The following is a 20,408-nucleotide window of genomic DNA, read 5'->3' as shown; positions in this document are numbered from 1 at the left end:
TATTTCCAATTTGGAGTCCAAAGGATGTTGGACTTTGACTATGAAAGAAAGCAAATCGTGGACTTGTGTCAAGAAAGGGAATATAATCCCACTTGAAGTCTGCAGAAGAAAGACGAAATAGGAAAGTCCAAACTTGGACTTGTTGACTGAATTTTGTGTAATATCTCTTCCACGTTGAAGTCGGCCACTTTAATTTTTCTTTGGGCTATATAAGGGCTGTTCTTTTGCCGCAAGATTGGCACGCAGTTGTTGATGAATACGTGAAGTTATTCTTGAAGCGCCGCTAGCGTGCCGAGTGCTTGGCGGTGGGCAATCTTCGTGGTTTTGTTCGTGGAATTACACCAAGAGTTCAAGTGATCGTAGCGATTAAATCTTGTGGTAAGATTTGTGTATAATTCCTTCGCGAGATTGAGAGATTATTTCGTGAGGAATTATGGGGCTAAACACTGCGTGAGCTATTGGGTGTAATTGGGGCTTAGAAAACACCGAGAGTGTTTGAGTGACTCGAGTGTGGTTGTAATCTCCGTTGTATCGTTTGATTTATAGTGGAATTCTGTGCTGCTCTCCCTGTGGACGTAGGTCACTACGACCGAACCACATAAATCTGGTGTTCGATTTATTTTCTTATTCTGTCAAATTTATTGTTCGATCGTTTGGCTTCCGCAACAGAGGGGTTTCTGGGTCTGCATACTAATATTATGATATCCTTGTGGGCTAGCTACTAGTAATATAGGTGGAAACCTTGCCAAGGGGTGGAGCTTGGTCGCCTTATCACAAGACGTTATGCGTGATCATGGTTAAAAATTTGTGCATGGATTTGGTCAATGGATGGACCATTAATGTGTAATTTGAGATTAGTTGATGGAATGAACCGTTGAGATGTGATTTGAGCTTAGTCGATAGAATGAACTATTAATGTGTGATTTGGTTGAGATTGTCATTGATGTTCGAAATGAGATGATGATTTAAATTAGTATTTCTGAATTATATAAAGTTTGTTGAAATAAAATAACTCATATATGAATTGATATGTATATTAAAGAGTTGAATTATAAGTTTCTGATATTGCTCTATATTTATATATATGCATAGTAGCTACTCCATTTGCTTAGAAGAAATGTACTAGCCACCGAACTATACTTACTCATTCCATTCCTTCCTAATCTAATCAGGTTCTTCAGTTAGTGGCCAATAGAGTGAGCAACATCGATGGGGACTTTGGATATGGTTTGAAGTCGCGTCTTTTGGGTGAAAGAATGGCCGTGTCACTCCGCCATTCTGATAGGATTCGAGGTGTGACATTAAAGACTAATGAGTGATGAGATTGATTAATGAAACTTTATATGAAGCACCGTCATTAAACATCTACTTGCGATACCAAGAGTCGCCAGTGTAAGAGCTAGAATAATATTGTATGTACAAGATTGGAGAATGCACAAAGCGTGAAGGTTTGAGGGCTGATCAGCAAGTATATTACACGCCTTAAACATATATCACATTGGAAGACATCGATATTTGACACTGTGATGAAGTAATGAAACAGCACTAGAGGTTTATTGAACTGTTTCAACAACCTCAGCAACGACAAATTCCATCCCCCCATCAATGACACGAATTGGTGATGCTTGCAACTATAGTACTAGCTTCTGCTGAACTTCTTGACTTTCAACTTCAGATAGGAAATGGCTGATGCTGATAGGTCAAGCTGGTTTCTTCACCACAAGGACAGGGCACTTTGCATTATGAACACAATAATTGCTGACGCTACCTAGAAACGCCCTGTGACAGTGAAGTGGCATTGAGAAGCATACGGGAGATGGTCTCACAGATGAGCCCAGAAAACGGAAACAAGTGAAAGAATTCGACAGGGTCCAGAATAATTCTCAAGCATATCACTTTTACATGTGAAACACGAGATATAGACATAGCTTTAAGCATCCTAATAGTAAGGTGACTAATATTATGCTATCTACAATTTGAGTAGCAAACCAAGTCTAAACATGTTAGTCATCCGCAGGTTAAATTATGCAGAATGAAGTTGACAGAGAACAATAGTAACTGAGCATCATCAATGGTAAAAGACACGGTTACAATGGACAATACGTGTGACCTAGTTTCTATAGACATATCATGGCGCCATGTCATCACAAAGAAAGTTATCAGAATAGGTTCAGTCCTAGTAGGTTTGGGCTTTCGTGGCCAAACTGAAGGACCATCTAGACTTAGAAAATTACAAACCAAACTTAATTAAAGGGTCTGGAACCAAGCTTAATTATATTGAATGGGCTAGTCCAGTTCAGTTCCAAACTGAATTGGATTTCTCTCTTTTCTTTATTAATCATTTTCTTTTTCAAAATATTAGCATATTAAAAGGTGGCCTAACTAAACAGTAAACATCAAACCAGTGCTACACAGACTAAAGAATCGGTGAAAATTAGTAATAGTTGTAGGCAAAAGGCTAGAACTACGAATTTTTGCAACCAAAAAACGTGTCCTGGGATTGCCTATTGAATTTCAATTGATTCAATCACTTTAGAACCTCTTTGACAACTACCTCCATATCCAAGAAAAGTGAAAAAGGAAAAAAAAGAAAGGAGAGGAAAATTTCAGTTTGGTTCTGCTGTTCAGTATTGTCAGAGAAAAGTTCAGACCGAACCGAACTGCCATGACACAGGTCAGTTCATTTTGTTAATGGAAAATAAGAAAGCACACTCCCGGCCAAACGAAACTGGAAAACTAAGTTCTGCGCGCTTCGGCACTTGGCAGTTCAAACTAACTTGAGCTCAGCCCTATAAGACAGAGAAAGTGACCAACCTTTTTATTGCTCCACGACTATGGCTGCCCAACACAATAAACTGGATGTTGAGTTCATCAACTGCCGTGCAGATTTCCTGTTTAGGATCCCCAACTGCTGTCATCGTCTCTGCATTGACCTATTTTAAAATGCATTCCATCAAATTAGACAGTTACTGGAATTAGTATAGTTCCATGAACCATATACAGAAGAAAATTCACAGAATTAAAGTATCCAAATTGTTATTGAAGGCGGGAGCTTTGGATTCCTGATCTTGGATAATATGTCTGAAACAAAATGCTGCTTTCATGAAAGTGAACTGGTCATCTTGCTCCACAAATTAAACTTCCATGTTCTTCCAAAATGGACAGCTCAATCATCTGATGAGGAGCTAATGACTAATCTTGATAGAACAAATCATAATCGCAAACTCACCACCATGAAATTAGTAATCCATTGACCATCATTCACTTTAGAAGGAACGTTTGCTTTTTCTCTGCTCAGACAAATTGTACATGCATATCTACTTAGGCAATGGATGATGTCAACGAGCATCTTAGGTGTTGACTTTTGCACTCCCCCTCAACACCTACTATCTTCCCATTTATCATATCCTTTGACTCTCAAAATTCACAAACTCGAAACTTCAATTCGATACCCTACTAGCAATTTGCTCGTCTGTTGTATTTCATCTATTTATCCGCGGAGGATTCTCTAATGGATGAAGCGATAGTGCATATCAAGTTCAACATGCTTCGCTATACTAGTGAAGGACTAAGCTGTCAGCTGAGCAGATCATCAGTAGGTTTTATCACTGTGCAACAGCAATGAACTTGGTCAACTTAGTGGTGCAAATCCTTCAACAACTGCACTAATCGACAATGATCCATCTCAACAAATGACGATGGATTGGACTAAAAAGAGAAAGCTGTCAATCTATTCCTCTTCAACTGTTCCGCAGTTGAGATGGACAAGCTGTTTTTTATGTAGACAGACATTGATCAGTGAAGTTGATGTAATCAGGCTGTAAATAGGAAAGTCGAAAGATGGAAAAGGCTTCATTGTTGAATCTCTGGGATCTGTAAGATGGCCAGGTTATTGTCAGATTCATGGTCGGCTCTCTCTTTTATCTTTTAATGTTGTAGCTCCTCATCCTTGGCTTGCTATTTAGCCAATACATAAAGTGCTTTGGTAGCTTTAACTTTCATCTCTTGGGCCTCTTTAAATTATAGAATTTTATTGTAAGAAGCTGCTATTCTTGTAAGACTACAAGTACTTCACAAGCTGGACATACCACTCCCAACTTATGCTTGTTCTGGCTGTCTCCTGGAGATAACTCATTTGTCACCTACTTTGCTATTTGTATAACAGTTCACTTCCTTCCATTTCCTTTATTCTTCTATTATGTCCTCTCCTGCAGCACTTTTTTATATAGATCAAATAGATCAAATTCACTGAGCAACCTTCAATTGCAGGAGAGCACATGTCAGACGCATTAGGGGAACACTTCGAGGGAACAGAGATGCCTTTCAGCCGAACCAGCTAGAGACAGGAAATGAAGTTCTCTCTAGGCTTCGGTTAATGCCTTTAGTTAGGATGGATACGTATTTGACTAGTGCAATTGTCCAAGAGCTTTTACCAAACATACCCATAGTAACATTATACAATTGCTAATGATAATCAATTGATGACTTGTTCAGCCCAGAACCCAGTATTTCCTAGTCCGTGGACATTGATGCCATCACAAAGATGAATAAATTGCCAATATCACTTGTGGACTTTGCTTCGCGCGATGAATCTTGAAAAGAAATGTTGATGAATGATAACTAGAAGAAGAGAGTAAGCGACAAGGAGGAGCATGAAAGTCCACCCATATAAGAAGTGTTAACACGATTCAATGCTAAGATTCAAATGTGATTGAGAGAGAGAGAACGAGTTGATGCTTAGATTTCCTAGTTATGGAGATTTTGCCCGCTGAAGGAATAAGCAAGCTTCCTTCTACACGGACTTGCACCATTAATGACAACTAGCAACTCCTGTGCATCCCTTTTTAGAAGCAGCAACATTATCTCACAAGTCCTCTGCCTTCTCTACCTTCCAACTTTTGACTTACGACCTGGGTTTACTTTAGGAAATGCCGAAGTGTGGAGTTGATATATTAGGAGTTGGTGCAAGCATAGGAACGCTCAGCGCATTGTGTACAAGTGTTCAAAGTAAAATGAATCGTCCTGTGTACCAGACAATAAGTGTTTTCAGTGAAGTCTTCTGTTACCTAGACCATAGTATTTATGACTCCTGATTACTTCATCTGTTATGATTTCTTGTCCCATGTCACACTCGGCGCTGTTAATGTGTTAAACAAAAACATGGATGTGGATTCGCAGTATGATTTTTACAAAATATTTCGAATCAAACTGTGGTCCTCTTACTTACCCCATGCTGAGAGCAGATTTCCTTGGCCTTTTCTAGTAGGGCTGAAGTAAGCTTCTTGCGATTTTCTTGTAGGATTCTAATCAAGTCTGGAGCTGCACGGTAGAATGAATTATCCAGAACCATAAGCATTTCCCCAGATAAAGAAAGATTAAGTTAGAAGATGAAAAGGAGCACGCAGAATCCAGATGGTTTATACTAGATTAAGCAAGTGAAATTTAACCAGCTGCGCTACAAAATGGAGCAAAGAAAGGGAGAGATTCAGCAAGTGAGCCCCAACAATTCTAGCATAAAATAAGATAAAGATAATAAAGGAGCCAACCCAACCAAGGCGAATTGATGTAAGAAATTCTTAACCGACCGGGATGATCAAAAGATAATCTCAACATAACAACAATCCACCACAGTCGCGAGGAATTAACAGCTTTCATAAGCTCAGCGGGCAGTTTTTTATGATCCACTCGAACTCAGTGATCAAGGTACAGATTTGAGAGAGAGAGTCTTACGGGCAGCTCCATAAGAAGCAGCATAAACGGTGCCGTAGTCAGATGAAGGCTGGACCGAGAAGACGATGAGCTCGGAGCCGGCGATGGTGTGGCCCAAGTTATCAAGAGCCCATTGCAGAGCAAGGTGGCTGCACTCGCTCTCGTCAATCGCCACCATGATCTTCTTCTTCGTCCCTCCCTCTTCCATTTCTCTCACACTCTCAGAATGATGGACGCTCTCCTCTCGTCAAGATCCTTTCTGTCCCCTCCCCGTTGGATCAACGCTAGTTATGGTAGAACCAACTGCTTCGGGGTCATGATCCTTATCCTTGCAAGGTTTTGCATCACCTACTCTTCCCAGTGAAATCCAGACTCCAGTCCAAGGTGATCAGGTGGTTCCTGAACCACCATGGATTGTGTAGACCAGGATGGAGATAACCAATCAGAACCCTAGTGGCAGAAAAACAACGTTGTTTCACGACAGTGTGTTGATGTGTCGAAGCCATTCTACCTCAACTACCAGTCAAAGCGCGCATGTAATTTTTGGCGGGTCATTCCAAAGTTAGTTGGTGGGGGGGAACCGGTTAGGTGAGTTGAAGAGAGGGAACCCTCCAGACTCGAGAGTATACCGTGTGCGCACACGGCACGGCAGTCTGCAGTTAATTACATCTGGGCATTACTCTCCAAGACTCGTTTCTCACTAACCTGAAAGTTAATTGCATTTAGAAAGGAAAATTTGTAGAAATCATCTTCAATTACACTAATTTCAAAACTTGTGCTATGCATTACAACCCCAGTTTAGCACCCAAATTTTTTCATTAAACAAATACACACTTTGCACCGTCAATCTTTCATTGCTTCTTGAACTCAAGGGTGTAAAACCTGTATGGATTCTCAGCGTACTTTCACAGATAGCGACCGTGAAACCTACATCAAGGGTGCGCTTGTTTTACTGAAAACTTCGTGATAAACGAATATATTTTTCATGAAAATCATTTTTAAAAAAAATAATTAGTTTTCATTTGTTCAGTAATTTAGGGAAAGCAATTTTTTTCATGCCAAAAGGGAGAGTTGTTTTCCCCATATCTAAGCTTGTCGTTTTTAGTCCATGGAAAACCTTTCCTATGGATCGATTAGTTTTCCCCAAATACTGGTAAGGCGGAAATCAATTTTCCGAAAACAGTTTCTTTCAAACAAGCGGACCCTAAGATTTCTCGGCAAAAAATATGTTGTCACGAGAGGTTTTTAGTCACTTCGCTAACTGGTATCCCATGTGTTGTCGTTTGGGAAGGACATTGTAAGTTTCACGCTACTCTGCATATGATGATTGAATTCAAACGAAGAAAGGCGTCACTTTATGCTTTAAAGAGTACCTAGAAGTTTCTCTATTCTCACACGCTTCGTGCATCAGGTGGAGTCACTATACGCATATCCATGTGCTCATTACTGCTGAATGCAATCAGTTCCACACGGAGTGACACCCACGAGAAATACTTACTTCTATTTTCTGTATCTGATTCATGTAGAGTCATCACGTTACTAGCCACAAAAGACAAACGCGTTCAACAATCGACGATATCCAGGATAGCCCTTTAGCACCAACTTTCCGGTAGGCTTCGATACCCAACTGCAGAAAATTTGCAAGTTCTCAAATGGTTTAATCAGCTTGGAGCGAGTTTATGGACCCTTCCTGTGATCTGAAAGGGAGAGGAAATAACTTCGGGTGGATATTGTAGTCGCTGCATATTGTCGACACGATTTCTGACTATGCTAATGCCTGCATGAAGATGCTCATGAACATACACAGTATTCTCTCCATATCATTGCGGACCTACAGATATGAATCGAACTTCACATTCATTAGAAATGGTTACTAAGTAACCACTAACAACCCCGACATTCTGGCAGATCTATTCGGAGAAAAAGAAGCTGAGAAGAAACAATATTTGCTAAGCAGCTTCTTCAGCACCAAGAGTAACTAAAGAGAGCAACTGCATAATAAAAGTGATACAAATTTGCAATTTGCCGTGATTTCACTTATTGGAAAGTTAGCGAGACCAACTCGAGGAATGTTAGGCTTTCGAATCAATGACAGTCGATGTATGCATTGCAAAAGAAAAACTTTTTGACTTCCCAGTCAATAGAAACTGAAGCTCACACATTTGAACTCCAAATTCGCTAGTATGCAGTCAAGTCTTTCCCCGGGAAAAGAAGCCCGAGATGGACTCAATTCAAACCGTGTAGGATAACGTTGTAAATATGAATCATTCCCCTTTTTCTGGGGTTACCAATATGCTCTGATAGAACATGACAAACTGTGTCACGCTTACAGGCCAACTGTAATATTCAATATGCACGACCACTTGACCTGATATTACCTGTTGTGGAAGAAGTGGAACTGCTCTCTAGATCTTTCTAGGCACTTGTAGCCACAAGCATGCATGAGTACACAAAAAAACACTATCTCCTTTCCTCTTGTCAAATACCTATGAAACAGATCCACGTACACACTTTGAACGACTGAGTCTTTGAACTCAGACAAAAGAAGGTTTCTTCCTCTGGAGTCTCTCATTTAGTGAATCTTGAATTGAGCAAGCACAAAAATTTCTTCTAAAGGTGCTAACTGCCTCAGTGCACAGCACAGAAAAGTTATCATCCTGCCTCAGTGTACAGCACAGAAAAGTTATCATCGTGTTAGAGCTTGTGTTTGGACAAGACACCATTGTAGAGAGGTATAGATGCATGTGCCAGGATAGTTTCCGTGTATATTAATCAGTAACATCTGCAAGCGGTACATAGCAACTAGTTAGGTATTCCCTCATGTGTCATTTGATGCAAAGATACTTTTTACAGTTACAGAGACGTATTTCGCAATTAATTGGTTGATTCCCACAGATGCCCAACTACAGGAGTTTAGATTGAAGGACTACATCGTATGCTCCGAACATAATTGAACTCTATGAGCTGCTCGTGTGGAAGGAAAGAGCTGAATTGACATGTGCAAAAATTCTTCCTCGTGGATGTCTATCCTAAAAGTAATTTCAGTAGCATTTTTCTTTCCCTTTCCCTGTCTGTCTTCATATTTTGAGCTCAAACGAGGGGTCTCAGCAAAAGGGAGGGGTCTCTAACCAAGTACTCCATCGCCACTTCTTCTGCACATCAGTTGGCCTCCGCATGACGAACGAATTGGACAAACTTAGATCTAATTTCTGGTGGTATACGGATAGGACGATAGTTCTTGTCAAGCCAAACAGCCGTAGCCTTTGCTTCCAAAATAGGCTGTCAAACATGTAACAAAAATATCTCAGCGCCAAGACAAGATCTAGTATGATATAGCAAGATGTAGTTGATAAACAGACCTCGTTGTTTGGCAGCCTGAAAATGAAGTGATCAAAGTATAAGCGAGCGGCCGATGAGTTAGAGATCCTCACCTTTACAACAAACCTGTCCCCACTCTGGTCGCACAAGAATGGATAATAAAACAACTAGTCAATGAATATTGAATGACATTACAATCACAAGCAAGCACTTCTGCATATATTCGTTTAGTCATATATAGTGTTAAAGACAATGCTTTTGCAAAACGTTCTGTTGTGTCTATTTGCATAGGAGGGACCTGGAGCATTTGAGTTCCTTACTGCCATCAGACAGCATATGTAGGTTCATCTGTCTCCCTAACAGCATCACCAATCACCAATCCTTTTTACATTCACTCAGTGTACATGTATAGATTCTTCTATGCGATTGTGCCCACTCAGGGACTATATTCCCTCATCTGCTCCTTAGAAATCTCCTAGGATTTCCCTCTCTTTTCTCATTAGCCCTTACCAAAAAGGAATACTAGCTATTGTCACATTGAAAGAGAATACTTCTACTTTTAAATGAATACGCTAGAAATGCTAGCCAAGAGAGGAGGCACCCGGTATGTGCTCTTTAATATTTTAAATTTTTTTCTCAGAAAAAAGAAAGAGTGAAATGAAATGAAAGGCAAGAGGGAAAAGAAGACAAGGACAAACTCTGAAGGACCTTAAATATCTCGATCTTTCTATTGAATTGTCATTGTTGCCACTAAATTGAACTCTATATAGGTGCTAAATGTATTTCTACAATAGTTTTGGGCCAACATAAGGAATTATTGAACATTTTGTAGGGCAAAACCAGCTCTGATTTGGATCAAAATTGTGTAAATTCTGCATAAATCAATTTAAAGGTGAAGAGGACCCCAAAGAAAGCAAGGCAAGGCATACCACAATTCACAACCAAAAATCATTAAATTTATCTTGAAGTATCTTTGCAATAAATTACAAATGAAAAACATACTCTTAGAGGAGCAAGAAATTTGAGTGACAACTCTGATAATGCCAGTGCATTACCAGTTCTGGCCACAGCATCAGCACTTACTCCAATCATTTCCAGAAGCTCGTGTCGACCTGATTTAAAACCAAAACAGTTAGTTCTGTTGTTGAATCATGCGCAGACTTGTTAATCTAGTCGAATAAAAGAAAATATTCAAGCTGCACAAAATGAAAAATCATCAGAAGGAGAACCTTCACCTCTCAGTTTCCAACCACAAAGCAGGGTGCCAAAACAATGCCTTTTGAGACAAGTCATTATTGTCTTATGATTAGCATATTCCGATCCAAGGAAAGAAGCTCAATTAGAAAGAGAAGTAGGAAACAATTTGCGGAAGTATGAGATTTCGGCTATTATTAACCCCAGCAGAATATTATTAATTGGACTGGAGTTCTCCTTTCAATCACCAGAAAGTCAAGACCACTCCCAAAGCTCTATGTGGGACATTGCATACAAATGTTTCCTGGTTTTGACATATGAATCCCCAGAAAAAAGGATGGAACCGCCAGATCACAAAAGGTATAGCAGCACAGCTGACAAACTAACGCTATGGAGATTTGAGAAGATTGCAATCTAACCAGACCAATATCTTCCAAGCCATTTTATTCCCTTTTCATGAAAAGCTCTAACCTTTGTCCCTAGATTCTCTTGCAAACCACGAATTAGGCCACAACCACGAATTTCAACATTATTCCTGTAAGTTATTCTTATTATGACTATTTGAAGAGAACCAACTCTGTAGTTACGTTGCTCTTACTAGCCTTTGCCAGATGCTACTCGAATGAGGTGACATGAGTAGGAGACTAAACTTATCTCCTCCTATTCAAACCTTCCTTAAAAAGAATCTCGACCACACAAGGGTGCAGGACCGGATGCGGGAAAGGCCTTTGCTTTATAAAAATGTCATCAACAAGGCATATGCTATAAAGAAAAATCACGCAGAACTTAGAAACTACAAGGCTCACCATGTTGACAGTAGCTCGCGTAGACTGCATTGTTCACCACACCATACTGATCCAATTCATAGTCACGGACCTTGAGCTCTACATCAATGAACCCACTCATTCTGCGAAAACGAAAAGAATTGCGAACCTCATCAGTCATCACCACCACTTGATCAGTCTCTCTAATCTTTCTCCTTCGTTTTTTGCAGGTAATTCTCTTGCTCAGATTTTACAGGTAACTCTTTCTAATCTCTATCCGCCCTCGAATCAATAGCTTCAAGCAAAGTTAGCTAAGCCACTACAGTAGATCAATGCAAGCACGGAAAAGGAAAATTCTCGCAAACCCAATTAACGCAAGCAAGATATCATCATCGCAATGCCCCAGAAAAATGCGTTCGACAAAAAGTGGGCGAGTACCCTGTGCCACCTTTGAGATCAAGAAATGCCGACGGCGCGCACCGGCCCCTCGCGGCGGACAGCGGCCGGAGGAGGGGCGCCGGCGCCGGTCGGGAGACCGGGAAAGCCGGCGGAGGGCGACGAAGAGGGAGCGAGGCAGCGGCGGCACGGGGCAGATGGAGGGTCGCGTGCGCGGGCGAAGCCGAGGCGAGAGCTTGCAGCAACATCTTCGACAAGTGGCGGCCGGCCCGACCGATTCGGCAAGTTGCAAAAAGACGGGAACCGCGGACGAGGAATGATGGATGTGTCCGAAGCAAATCGCCCTTTTCAAAGGGCGATGTCGATACGATCCATGCAACAAAGATTTCTAGGCGGACCAAAATCGCACGGTTCTAATGTAACGAGAGGCGCACCAGATGCACGCAGGCTCTAATTTGACGAGGACGACTTGGAAGGAATTGAGCAATTTGGATTGGACTTGGGCCAGGCCTCAACCAGGTATAGGCCCAGTATCCAATGGGCCACAAGTCAGGCCCGACTGGGCTGCTGGCCGACGGCAGGTCGGATTAACTTGCCTTCTTGACCAGCCCAAACCCTCGGTAACTATTTGGGAAAATGACATAAATGATCCATGATCTTTGATCCAATATGCAGTGTGATCCATGAACTTTTAATTTGTTCAATGTGAATCCTGAACTTTAACCTAATATGCAATGATCCCTAAATTTTTTGTTACATATTCAATTTAGTCATTTTCGACCAAAAAAAAATAATTCTTGAACTATATGAAAATGTTCAATATTATCCTTTTATTAATTCAAGTTCAGAGATAACATTGAATATTTTCATGCCAAAATTTTTGAAACTATATTGAACAAATTAAAAATTCAGGGATTACATTGCACGATTAGCTAAAGTTCAGGTATCACATTGAATAAATTAAAGGTTTAGGGATCATTTGTACCATTATTCCCGAATATTTCAATTGGTGTTTGGGGAAAACTTTCAGGTGAACTCGAGAAGTGCCGCTTTGGAGTGTCCTACTCATTGACGTGCTATTTAACACCCCACCTCACGTGTTCATCGAATAGCAATGAGCCCACTCAGATTTAGGAGCTCTTGATGCGCGACATTCCCGTCCATCCGTGCCAATATTCGTGCGTGTAATATAATTGTCTTCTTTTTTTTTAACAGAAAATAAGAGAATTCATGATGCTCGACACATAGTGATCGATTTTTCAAATAGTTGGAATGTGGTAATTGACTCTTTATCGGGAATATTGTAGTTGATAGAGAAAGTAATAGTTTCTCGGGCTCAAGAAGTTGGCTCCTCCAATGCGGTCAATTATTCTACCACCACCAATCACACCTAACCATTTGTCGACCCTTTATCTACAATGCACAATCTAATTATGGCATTAGAAATTTTAGAAAAAAATCATCAAAAAAAGTCACAAACCTATTGATATATGCCGATTTAATCCTAAACTTTTCAATTTGGCCAATTTAATCCTAAACAACTTAACAATTTGTCAATGTAATCCTTTCAATCAATTTTTGAGGAAAATTACTAATGTAGACATCGACCGTCTTATGTGACACGGCCGACGCTGACGTACAATAGCTTTAGACCTTCTTTGGTAATTGTCTCGAAATATTAAACAGATCTTAATTTAGCTTTAAGATGATTCACTATTCGGATGGATAGATCAAATTGCATGTATCTATAAGGTTAATTAAACTCACTCGGTGGCACTAAAATCAAGTGCACTAGTACTTTCTCTTATTTCAAAAGGACACATCAAACACCGGGTATTTGTCCAAAAAGTCATAAATTTATTGTACGGCGGTCAATTAAGTCCTAAATATTTCAATTATGCAAATTTAGTCCTAAATATTTTGGCCAACTTAGTCATAAACCTTTCAATTGTGTTAATTTAGTTCTAAACATTTCAACGATTTATCAATTTAGTCCTAAACTTTTGACGATTTGCCAATGTAATCTTTCCAGCCAATTTTAGTTGAAAATTGCTGACGTGGATAGCAACCAACCTATGTGGCACGACCAGCATTGATATAGAAAATTTCTGTAATTTTTTTCTTTTTTTACCTTTTTTCTTTTCTTTATATTTTCCTTTTTTTTTCATTTTTCCCTTGGCCTGCAGCTGCCGACCACAGGTGAGGGCCGCCGTCACTTAGGCAATACTCGCCTACTACCGACAAACACGACTGTAACATATGGAAATTCCTACATCAATTAATAATATGTAGGATATAAATATGGTAAATGCCATCAGTAGAAATTTCAGTTGAATTATTAACTTTGTAGTGTGAGGGAAATCCGAAAGGTATTTTTGTGTCTGTGGCTTCTTGAATGCAATTCTGTTAAAAATTTAATTGATAGGTTTCGTGTAGGTTGAGTATCTAGGCTGGCGGCGAAAAACATATCGCCGCTGTAATTGTTGTCGGGGATTGATGTGCTTTAAATTGTGTATCTAATAATTTTCAAGTTAGAAACTTACTGAGTTATAATTCCCATATTGTCCGATACTTTTCGCTTAACATTTTAGTGGGTTCAAGATATTTTTCCGTAATATCAGTGTTTAAAACGGACATTGGTTCCCTTATTTATGTACTGAAATGCAAGATATCTTAGTAATTTATCATAATATCTACTTTGGAGCTGTATAGTTAAGTCATCTGTCCCATTCTAATTTGAACACCTCTCTATTCATTCTCCACTTAGTGTTTTTAACTCAATGTCATCATTATTTTCACCTTAGTTAATCGTTATTATCCCTTTGTGACTCTTGTATAGTCTTCCTAGTAGAATTCCCTTTTCTTGATCGCATAAGATCACTACAAGTTTTGAGCTTTAAAAAGGATTCCAGCTTGTTCTCGCAAGAAAGAAAGGAAGTCTCACGTCACGTTCTTCTTCGATTTTTACCTTCTAACCTTTTGAGCAAAAGCGAAGGTCCCACTTTTGTATTACTGAAGCTTCTAATTCCATATTTCAAGTGTTTACAAGGTGAATCGTTGGACTTCGTCTTCTTAATATCAAAAAGATTGGGAGTTGTTATTTTCAATCTCTGGTTATTTTGCTTTGAAGTAATTAACCTTTCATTCAAGATAAGTGAAATTCTAGAGGCTAAGTTAGATTGATCTACTTAGTACTCTTGATTTGATTGGTTGATGTTTGTTTATTTAGTTCGAGTTTTGATGTTAAGTGTAAGTAAGCCTCAGCCGGCTACATGGGAAAAGGAAAAGATAGTAAAATAAAATAAATTTAAAAAAATACAAAAATTGCCTACGTCAATGTCGGTCGCGCCACTAAGACGGCTAGCGTCCACGTCAACGATTTTCGATCAAAATTGGTTGGAAGGACTATATTGACAAATCCTCAAAAGATTTAGGACTAAATAGACACAATTAAAAATTTTAGAATTGAATTGCAGCTTTACAATAGGTTTAGAACTTTTTGAACAATTTTCACTGTCAAACACATACAACTACATCATGGACCAAGAAACACATGAACTTACATCCCAAATTAAAAGAGTCCAATCCAAGCAGCAATTACTTCGACGAACAAAACAAAATAGCAGTCAACCTCCGTGTATGTCCATATCATAGAAAATTCAAAATCAAATTCCGAGTCAAAACTTTTAAGTCACGAACTGATGGTCTAGATAGACATAAACTACGAGGTTCGTGCATCACTGATTCACTGGGTCACCTATCAAACTTGGGGCTATCATTAGTCGAGAGCAGATATGAAAGGGAGAAAAAAGCAATATTTCGTAGAAGAGTATTCGAGCCTAAACATCTAGTACAATCAGTCGGTACCAATAAAGAGAAATATGCGGGATCTATTTTGCTTTGAAGTAGAGTTATTTTACCTATTTTAAGCAATAAATAACGTAATATTTGTGAGAAAATATTTGGATTCCCTTCTATTTACTCAAAGTTTCTTTCTTTATGCAGCGTAATGAGACATGGAGAAAATAAAGAAATGGAGAAAATAAAGAAAATATCGCAAAAAGAAGGAAATGAATATACTACCCAGAAAAGAGTTAGATGATGGATATCACATTGGGAATTCTGCGATTTATGCGAAAAAGAAGCAATTGTCTTATAAGAGGAGTCTTGGATGTTACCATATAAATAGGATAACTTGGACGGACAGCTAGTTTTCTTTAGATCGTTCTTTTTATTGTTCTGAGAGTTTTTCAAGTATTTTGAAGAGAAGATAAAAGTAGTGACAGAATTCTTGTTTTTTGATTCAAGATGTTTGGTTTAATTTATATTTTCGTTTCTTCTTCTATTATGTTCTAACTTTCTTTGTTAAAGCTACGATGTAGCCTAATTATGATGATATGAATTTCATGCTTTTTTATGTTTTGCAAGTGATTTCATTCATGTGAGTTATATATTATTGTGCTTGATGCCTTTAAGTGACTGGCTATCACTTGAATGATCTGATGTGCATATTTGAGATCGAGAAGTGATAATATGCAATTGCTCCTTATAATATATAACCATGAATTAAATTTACATAGCTTTCGGTGATAAGATGATCCAAAAGATTCATTGTAAACCGGGAATATTCACAGATTTTAATGCACTTATGTTTATTTAAATTCACATAGAAATTTAGTGAATTGATAACTGAATAGGTTTGCTATACCTAGAGATAGGATAGTAAATAGACTAGGAAATTCCTCTATCACATATTTAATATTTTCCTTGTATGCATAATAATCTGAAATTCATATTTAGTGGTTATGCTGAAATCGGATACTCTAACATATTTTATCTGATTGATTATTTGCCTTTAGTTTCTAAAATTTCGCTTTTAAAATTGTCAATTTCTATTTATTCTCAATTCTATTTTGATATGTTAGATAATTTTTAGAATTAATATATTTTTAATATTAGATTAATTGATTAATCATCAATTTCTGTGGGACGATACTTTTCTCATCTTTATATTACTTGTACAGCACGTTCATTGAGACGTGCAGAATTTTACGAACACGTGTCAAACACGGACGACGGATCAACAGGGAGGCGCCCAGAACGAGAGGGGGCCCCGACCGGCCGGTGGCTTTTCCCTCGCCATTCACTGAGCAAATCCTCGTCGTCTCCACCGTACCTTCCCTACCCCACACGCGCACGACCGCACGCGTTACATATGTCGCATGTTATCCACACACGCACACGCGCAGCACTACTTCTATCACGAATTATCATTGCACAAGGAACGGGGTCTCTTCTTGGCCTTGACCCGATTTTTCCTACAGCACAAAAAACCCGGTACTGTTCGGCATTTTTTATATTCATTGGAAAATTTGTTGGAAAATTCCAACGAATTTTCCAACGAATTTCAATTTTCCTGGCAATTATTTCAGTTTGTGCAATTTTCGTTGGAAAATTCGTTGGAAATTTCCAACGAATTTTCCAACGAATTTCAATTTTTGGGCAATTATTTCATTGTATACAATTTTCGTTGGAAAATTCGTTGGAAATTTCCAACGAAAAAAAATTTGTTGGAAATTTCCAACGAATTTTCCAACGAATTACAAAAAAACCGGTACCGTTCGGCATTTTTAAAATTCGTTGGAAATTTCCAACGAATTTTCCAACGAATTTCAATTTTCCGAGCAATTATTTCAGTTTATACAATTTTCGTTGGAAAATTCGTTGGAAATTTCCAACGAATTTTAATTTTCCGGGCAATTATTTTAGTGTCTCTCTCTCGCTCGCTCCCTCTGCTCCGCCATGGCCGTCTCCTTCATCTCCTTCCCCCCAAGCCTCCCTTCTCCGAGTCCCTCTCTCCCTCAACTCGGCTGAGTCCATTCGACGCTTGACTCGCTCCCTGTTTCCTCCTCTCTCTCTCTCGGTCTCTCCTTCGCCTTCCACCTTCTCCCCGCTGCCTCCCCCGCCACCCCCCCTCCTCCTCCGACTCGGCTCCGGTGCCATGGACACCAAGATCGGCATCCAGGTCATCCGCGACGTCGGCTCCGTCCCCGAAGGCGTCGCTGCGGCCATCCAGGGCCAGGCCCCCGCGGCGGTCGGCGCTCCCGACGCCACCATGGGCCGCCCCCGACGCCTCGTCGCCGGCGAGGGCCGAGTTCGCCCAGATCTGGGCGAGCTCGAGCTCGTCGCCAGCGAGGGCCGAGCTCACCCAGATCTGGGCGAGCTCGAGCTCGCCGGCCATGGCGAGCTCGGCCCTCGCCATGGCCGGCGAGGCCGCCACCCATCCCGCCTCACCGCCACCGTCCAACCGACCTGATCTCTCTCTTCCTTTCTCGGCCGCGTGAGCTGCTTGGAACCGCCGCTCGCCGGTCCGCGGGCCTCGCCGGCCATGGCGAGGGCCGAGCTCGCCATGGCCGGCGAGCTCGAGCTCGCCCAGATCTGGGCGAGCTCGGCCCTCGCCGGCGACGAGCTCGAGCTCGCCCAGATCTGGGCGAGCTCGGCCCTCGCCGGCGACGAGCTCGAGCTCGCCCAGATCTGGGCGAGCTCGGCCCTCGCCGCCGGCGAGGGCCATTTTTCGGCCAAAAAAAAAATTTTTGAAATTGAAATTTTTCGACCAAAAAAAAAATTTGATGGAAAAAAACTTTCCACGATTTTTCGATCAAAAAAAAATTTGTAATTTCCAACGAAAAAAATTCGTCGGAAAAAAAAATTCGTTTCCAACGAATTTAGTCACGAGTTTTCCAACGAAATTTCCAACGAAAATATTTTCGTCGCAAATTTCCAACGAAAATTAAAATTTTTCGTCGGAAAATTTTCCAACGACCTATTACCAACGAATTTTTTTTCGTTGGAAAATTCGTTGGAAATTCGTTTTCCAACGAATTTTCCAGAATTTTTCGTTGGAAATTTCGTCGGAAAAAATCAGTTTTTTTGTAGTGGATACTCTAACATATTTTATCTGATTGATTATTTGCCTTTAGTTTCTAAAATTTCGCTTTTAAAATTGTCAATTTCTATTTATTCTCAATTCTATTTTGATATGTTAGATAATTTTTAGAATTAATATATTTTTAATATTTAATTGATTGATTAATGATCAATTTCTGTGGGACGATACTTTTCTCATATTTATATTACTTGTACAGCACGTTCATTGAGACGTGCAGAATTTTACGAACACGTGTCAAACAAACACGGGCGACGGATCAACAGGGAGGCGCCCAGAACGAGAGGGGCCCCGACCGGCCGGTGACTTTTCACTGGCCATTCACTGAGCAAATCCTCGTCGTCTCCACCGTACCTTCCCTACCCCACACGCGCGACCGCACGCGTTACATATGTCGCATGTTATCCACACGCACACGCACACGCACAGCACTACTTCTATCACGAATTATTATTGCACAAAGGAACGGGGTCTCTTCTTGGCCTTGCTTTCACATGACAAGCCATCTTCTCCGACTGCACAAATTGGGATAAAGGACAAACCCGTCACCTACCTCAGTTTCGAAAACTTGGGGAGCGAGTTTGAAATGTGTCACACCCCAATCACCACGAGCGACAATTATTGGCCACTGCGCAATGCACCTGCCCTTCCATTTGAGGTCCGCGCGTACAGTGAATCGAGCCCCCCACCATTCCCTTGAAGATGGGGCGAGTCTTCACATCGTACCAGATCGCACGCGTGGGGCGCAACACGACACCTCGTGGGGCTTTTGGATGAGTTCGGATCTCGTCCGTGTCGGAAACTGTGTCGGCAGCCTCGTGTTTGGTTGATCCGACTTTATTATTTGCAGCGACCTTAGTCGATTATGAGCTCGTGCAATTATACATGGCTTGGACTATAGTTAATCGGGAAAAAAAACCAAAAAAAATTCTAAATCTATTGTAATTGTGCCAAATCAGTCATAAACCTTTTTTTTTGCAAATTAAGTCCTAAAATTTTTGCATTTGTGCCGATTCAATTCATTTGGAATTTTGGCCAGAAATCACTGACATGGACGCCGGCTGTCCTATGTGGCGCAGCGCGGCCGACGCTGATATGGATAATTTTTAATAATAATTTAATATTTTTTCGAACTATTTATTTATTTTTCTTTTTCCTTTTTTTTTTCTTTTCTTCCATTTTTCCTCTAGCTGGTTGCCGGACCTCGGCGACCGGCCAGAGGCAAGGGTCAGCAAGGTCGACCAGACCTTGGAGCCATGCTGGGCCTCGTCGACTGGCCAGAGGAAGAAGGGAAGGAAAAAAAAACAGAAAGAGAAAGATAAGGGAAAAAAAAGGAAAAAGAAAAATAAATAAATATAAAAATTAGAAAGAAAATGTTAAAATATTATTAAATATTGTCCTCGTCAGTGTCGGCTCCACACATAGGATATTTTTCGTCCATGTCAGCAATTTTTGGCCAAAATTGGTCAAATGGACTGAATTGGCACAAATGCAAAAGATTTATGATTCAATGGGCCAAAAAAAAAAGTTTAGGATCGATTGGCAGAATTACAATATGTTTTCGATTTTTTTGGTAATCCTCCCATAGTTAACCTGTTTGGTTTTAGAAAGTTGATTTTCATGCGCATCCTGTTTTTAAGTTACCTACGAATACTCCGCCCCTTTTGTCGTCACAAGAAGGTCGAGTATCGTCTATCAAAGTAGCATATCCCATTCGATACAATAGCGCTTGAAGATTAGAGCTCCGAGGAACTTCCGTGAAAATTCTTATTGGGTGTTTAACCATACATGATGGAGGCAAACCTCACCAAGATACTAGCGATCAGGAAATCTCCCCACTTAACTTAAATTGGATGCTCCAATGGCTTCTTATTGGGTAATCAAATTGATGGTAGCACCTTCCGTTTTGGGCTTAACATTAGCATCTTGGCTGAGTTTTGGTTAATTATAAGCCGACAAAAGAAAAGTCAAAACAATCAAAACTTGAACCATTTGTGCCATCCATCCAACTCAACTTAAATTGGATGCTCCAATGGCTTCTCGTTTTCAAGGCACTGTTGCTGCACAAGGGGAAGTTCGTG

At 40.2% G+C, this 20,408-nt stretch overlaps 2 protein-coding genes across 3 annotated transcripts in view; both read right to left on the bottom strand.

The window, feature by feature from the left end:
- The window catches only part of LOC115689802 (universal stress protein A-like protein), a 49,511-nt gene extending 43,351 nt beyond the window's left edge, over window positions 1-6,160 (bottom strand). The window contains exons 1-4 of one of the 2 annotated variants that reach the window (XM_056310060.1): window positions 5,731-6,146; window positions 5,228-5,319; window positions 2,815-2,933; window positions 1,394-1,779 (exon numbers count right to left, since the gene is read on the bottom strand). In XM_056310060.1, the coding sequence (XP_056166035.1) occupies window positions 1,701-1,779; window positions 2,815-2,933; window positions 5,228-5,319; window positions 5,731-5,917 (477 nt within the window). In that variant the 5' untranslated portion in view covers window positions 5,918-6,146 and the 3' untranslated portion in view covers window positions 1,394-1,700. Of the gene's footprint in view, window positions 1-1,393; window positions 1,780-2,814; window positions 2,934-5,227; window positions 5,320-5,730 lie in introns of those variants that run through there. The other variant, XM_056310061.1, reaches the window with a different exon arrangement.
- Window positions 6,161-8,505: 2,345 nt separating this feature from the next.
- LOC115689806 (acyl-acyl carrier protein thioesterase TE3, chloroplastic) lies at window positions 8,506-11,804 on the bottom strand. The gene is made up of 5 exons (XM_030615961.2): window positions 11,424-11,804; window positions 11,028-11,128; window positions 10,030-10,139; window positions 9,069-9,164; window positions 8,506-8,988 (listed from the first exon to the last, which is right to left on the bottom strand). The coding sequence occupies exons 1-5, from the start codon at window positions 11,627-11,629 to the stop codon at window positions 8,869-8,871; spliced, it is 633 nt and encodes a 210-aa protein (XP_030471821.2). The 5' UTR covers window positions 11,630-11,804; the 3' UTR covers window positions 8,506-8,868.
- Window positions 11,805-20,408: the final 8,604 nt, after the last annotated feature.

Source organism: Syzygium oleosum, unplaced genomic scaffold (genome assembly GCF_021117445.2).
Source record: "Syzygium oleosum isolate NSW1041296 unplaced genomic scaffold, Sole_v2.1 Sole_v2.03, whole genome shotgun sequence".
Taxonomy (NCBI): domain Eukaryota; kingdom Viridiplantae; phylum Streptophyta; class Magnoliopsida; order Myrtales; family Myrtaceae; genus Syzygium; species Syzygium oleosum.
The sequence above is the reverse complement of the archived record's forward strand: the minus strand, read 5'-3'. Positions and strand labels throughout refer to the sequence as shown.

Bases quoted from the DNA above. Each gene is read 5' to 3' on its own strand.
- LOC115689806 (XM_030615961.2), bottom strand. From the start codon at position 11,629: ATGTTGCTGCAAGCTCTCGCCTCGGCTTCGCCCGCGCACGCGACCCTC. The intron at 11,129-11,423 runs GTACTCGCCCAC...TCGTTTTCGCAG, and splicing joins GATCTCAAAGGTGGCACAGG to AATGAGTGGGTTCATTGATG. The intron at 10,140-11,027 runs GTGAGCCTTGTA...GTTTTAAATCAG, and splicing joins CGCGAGCTACTGTCAACATG to GTCGACACGAGCTTCTGGAA.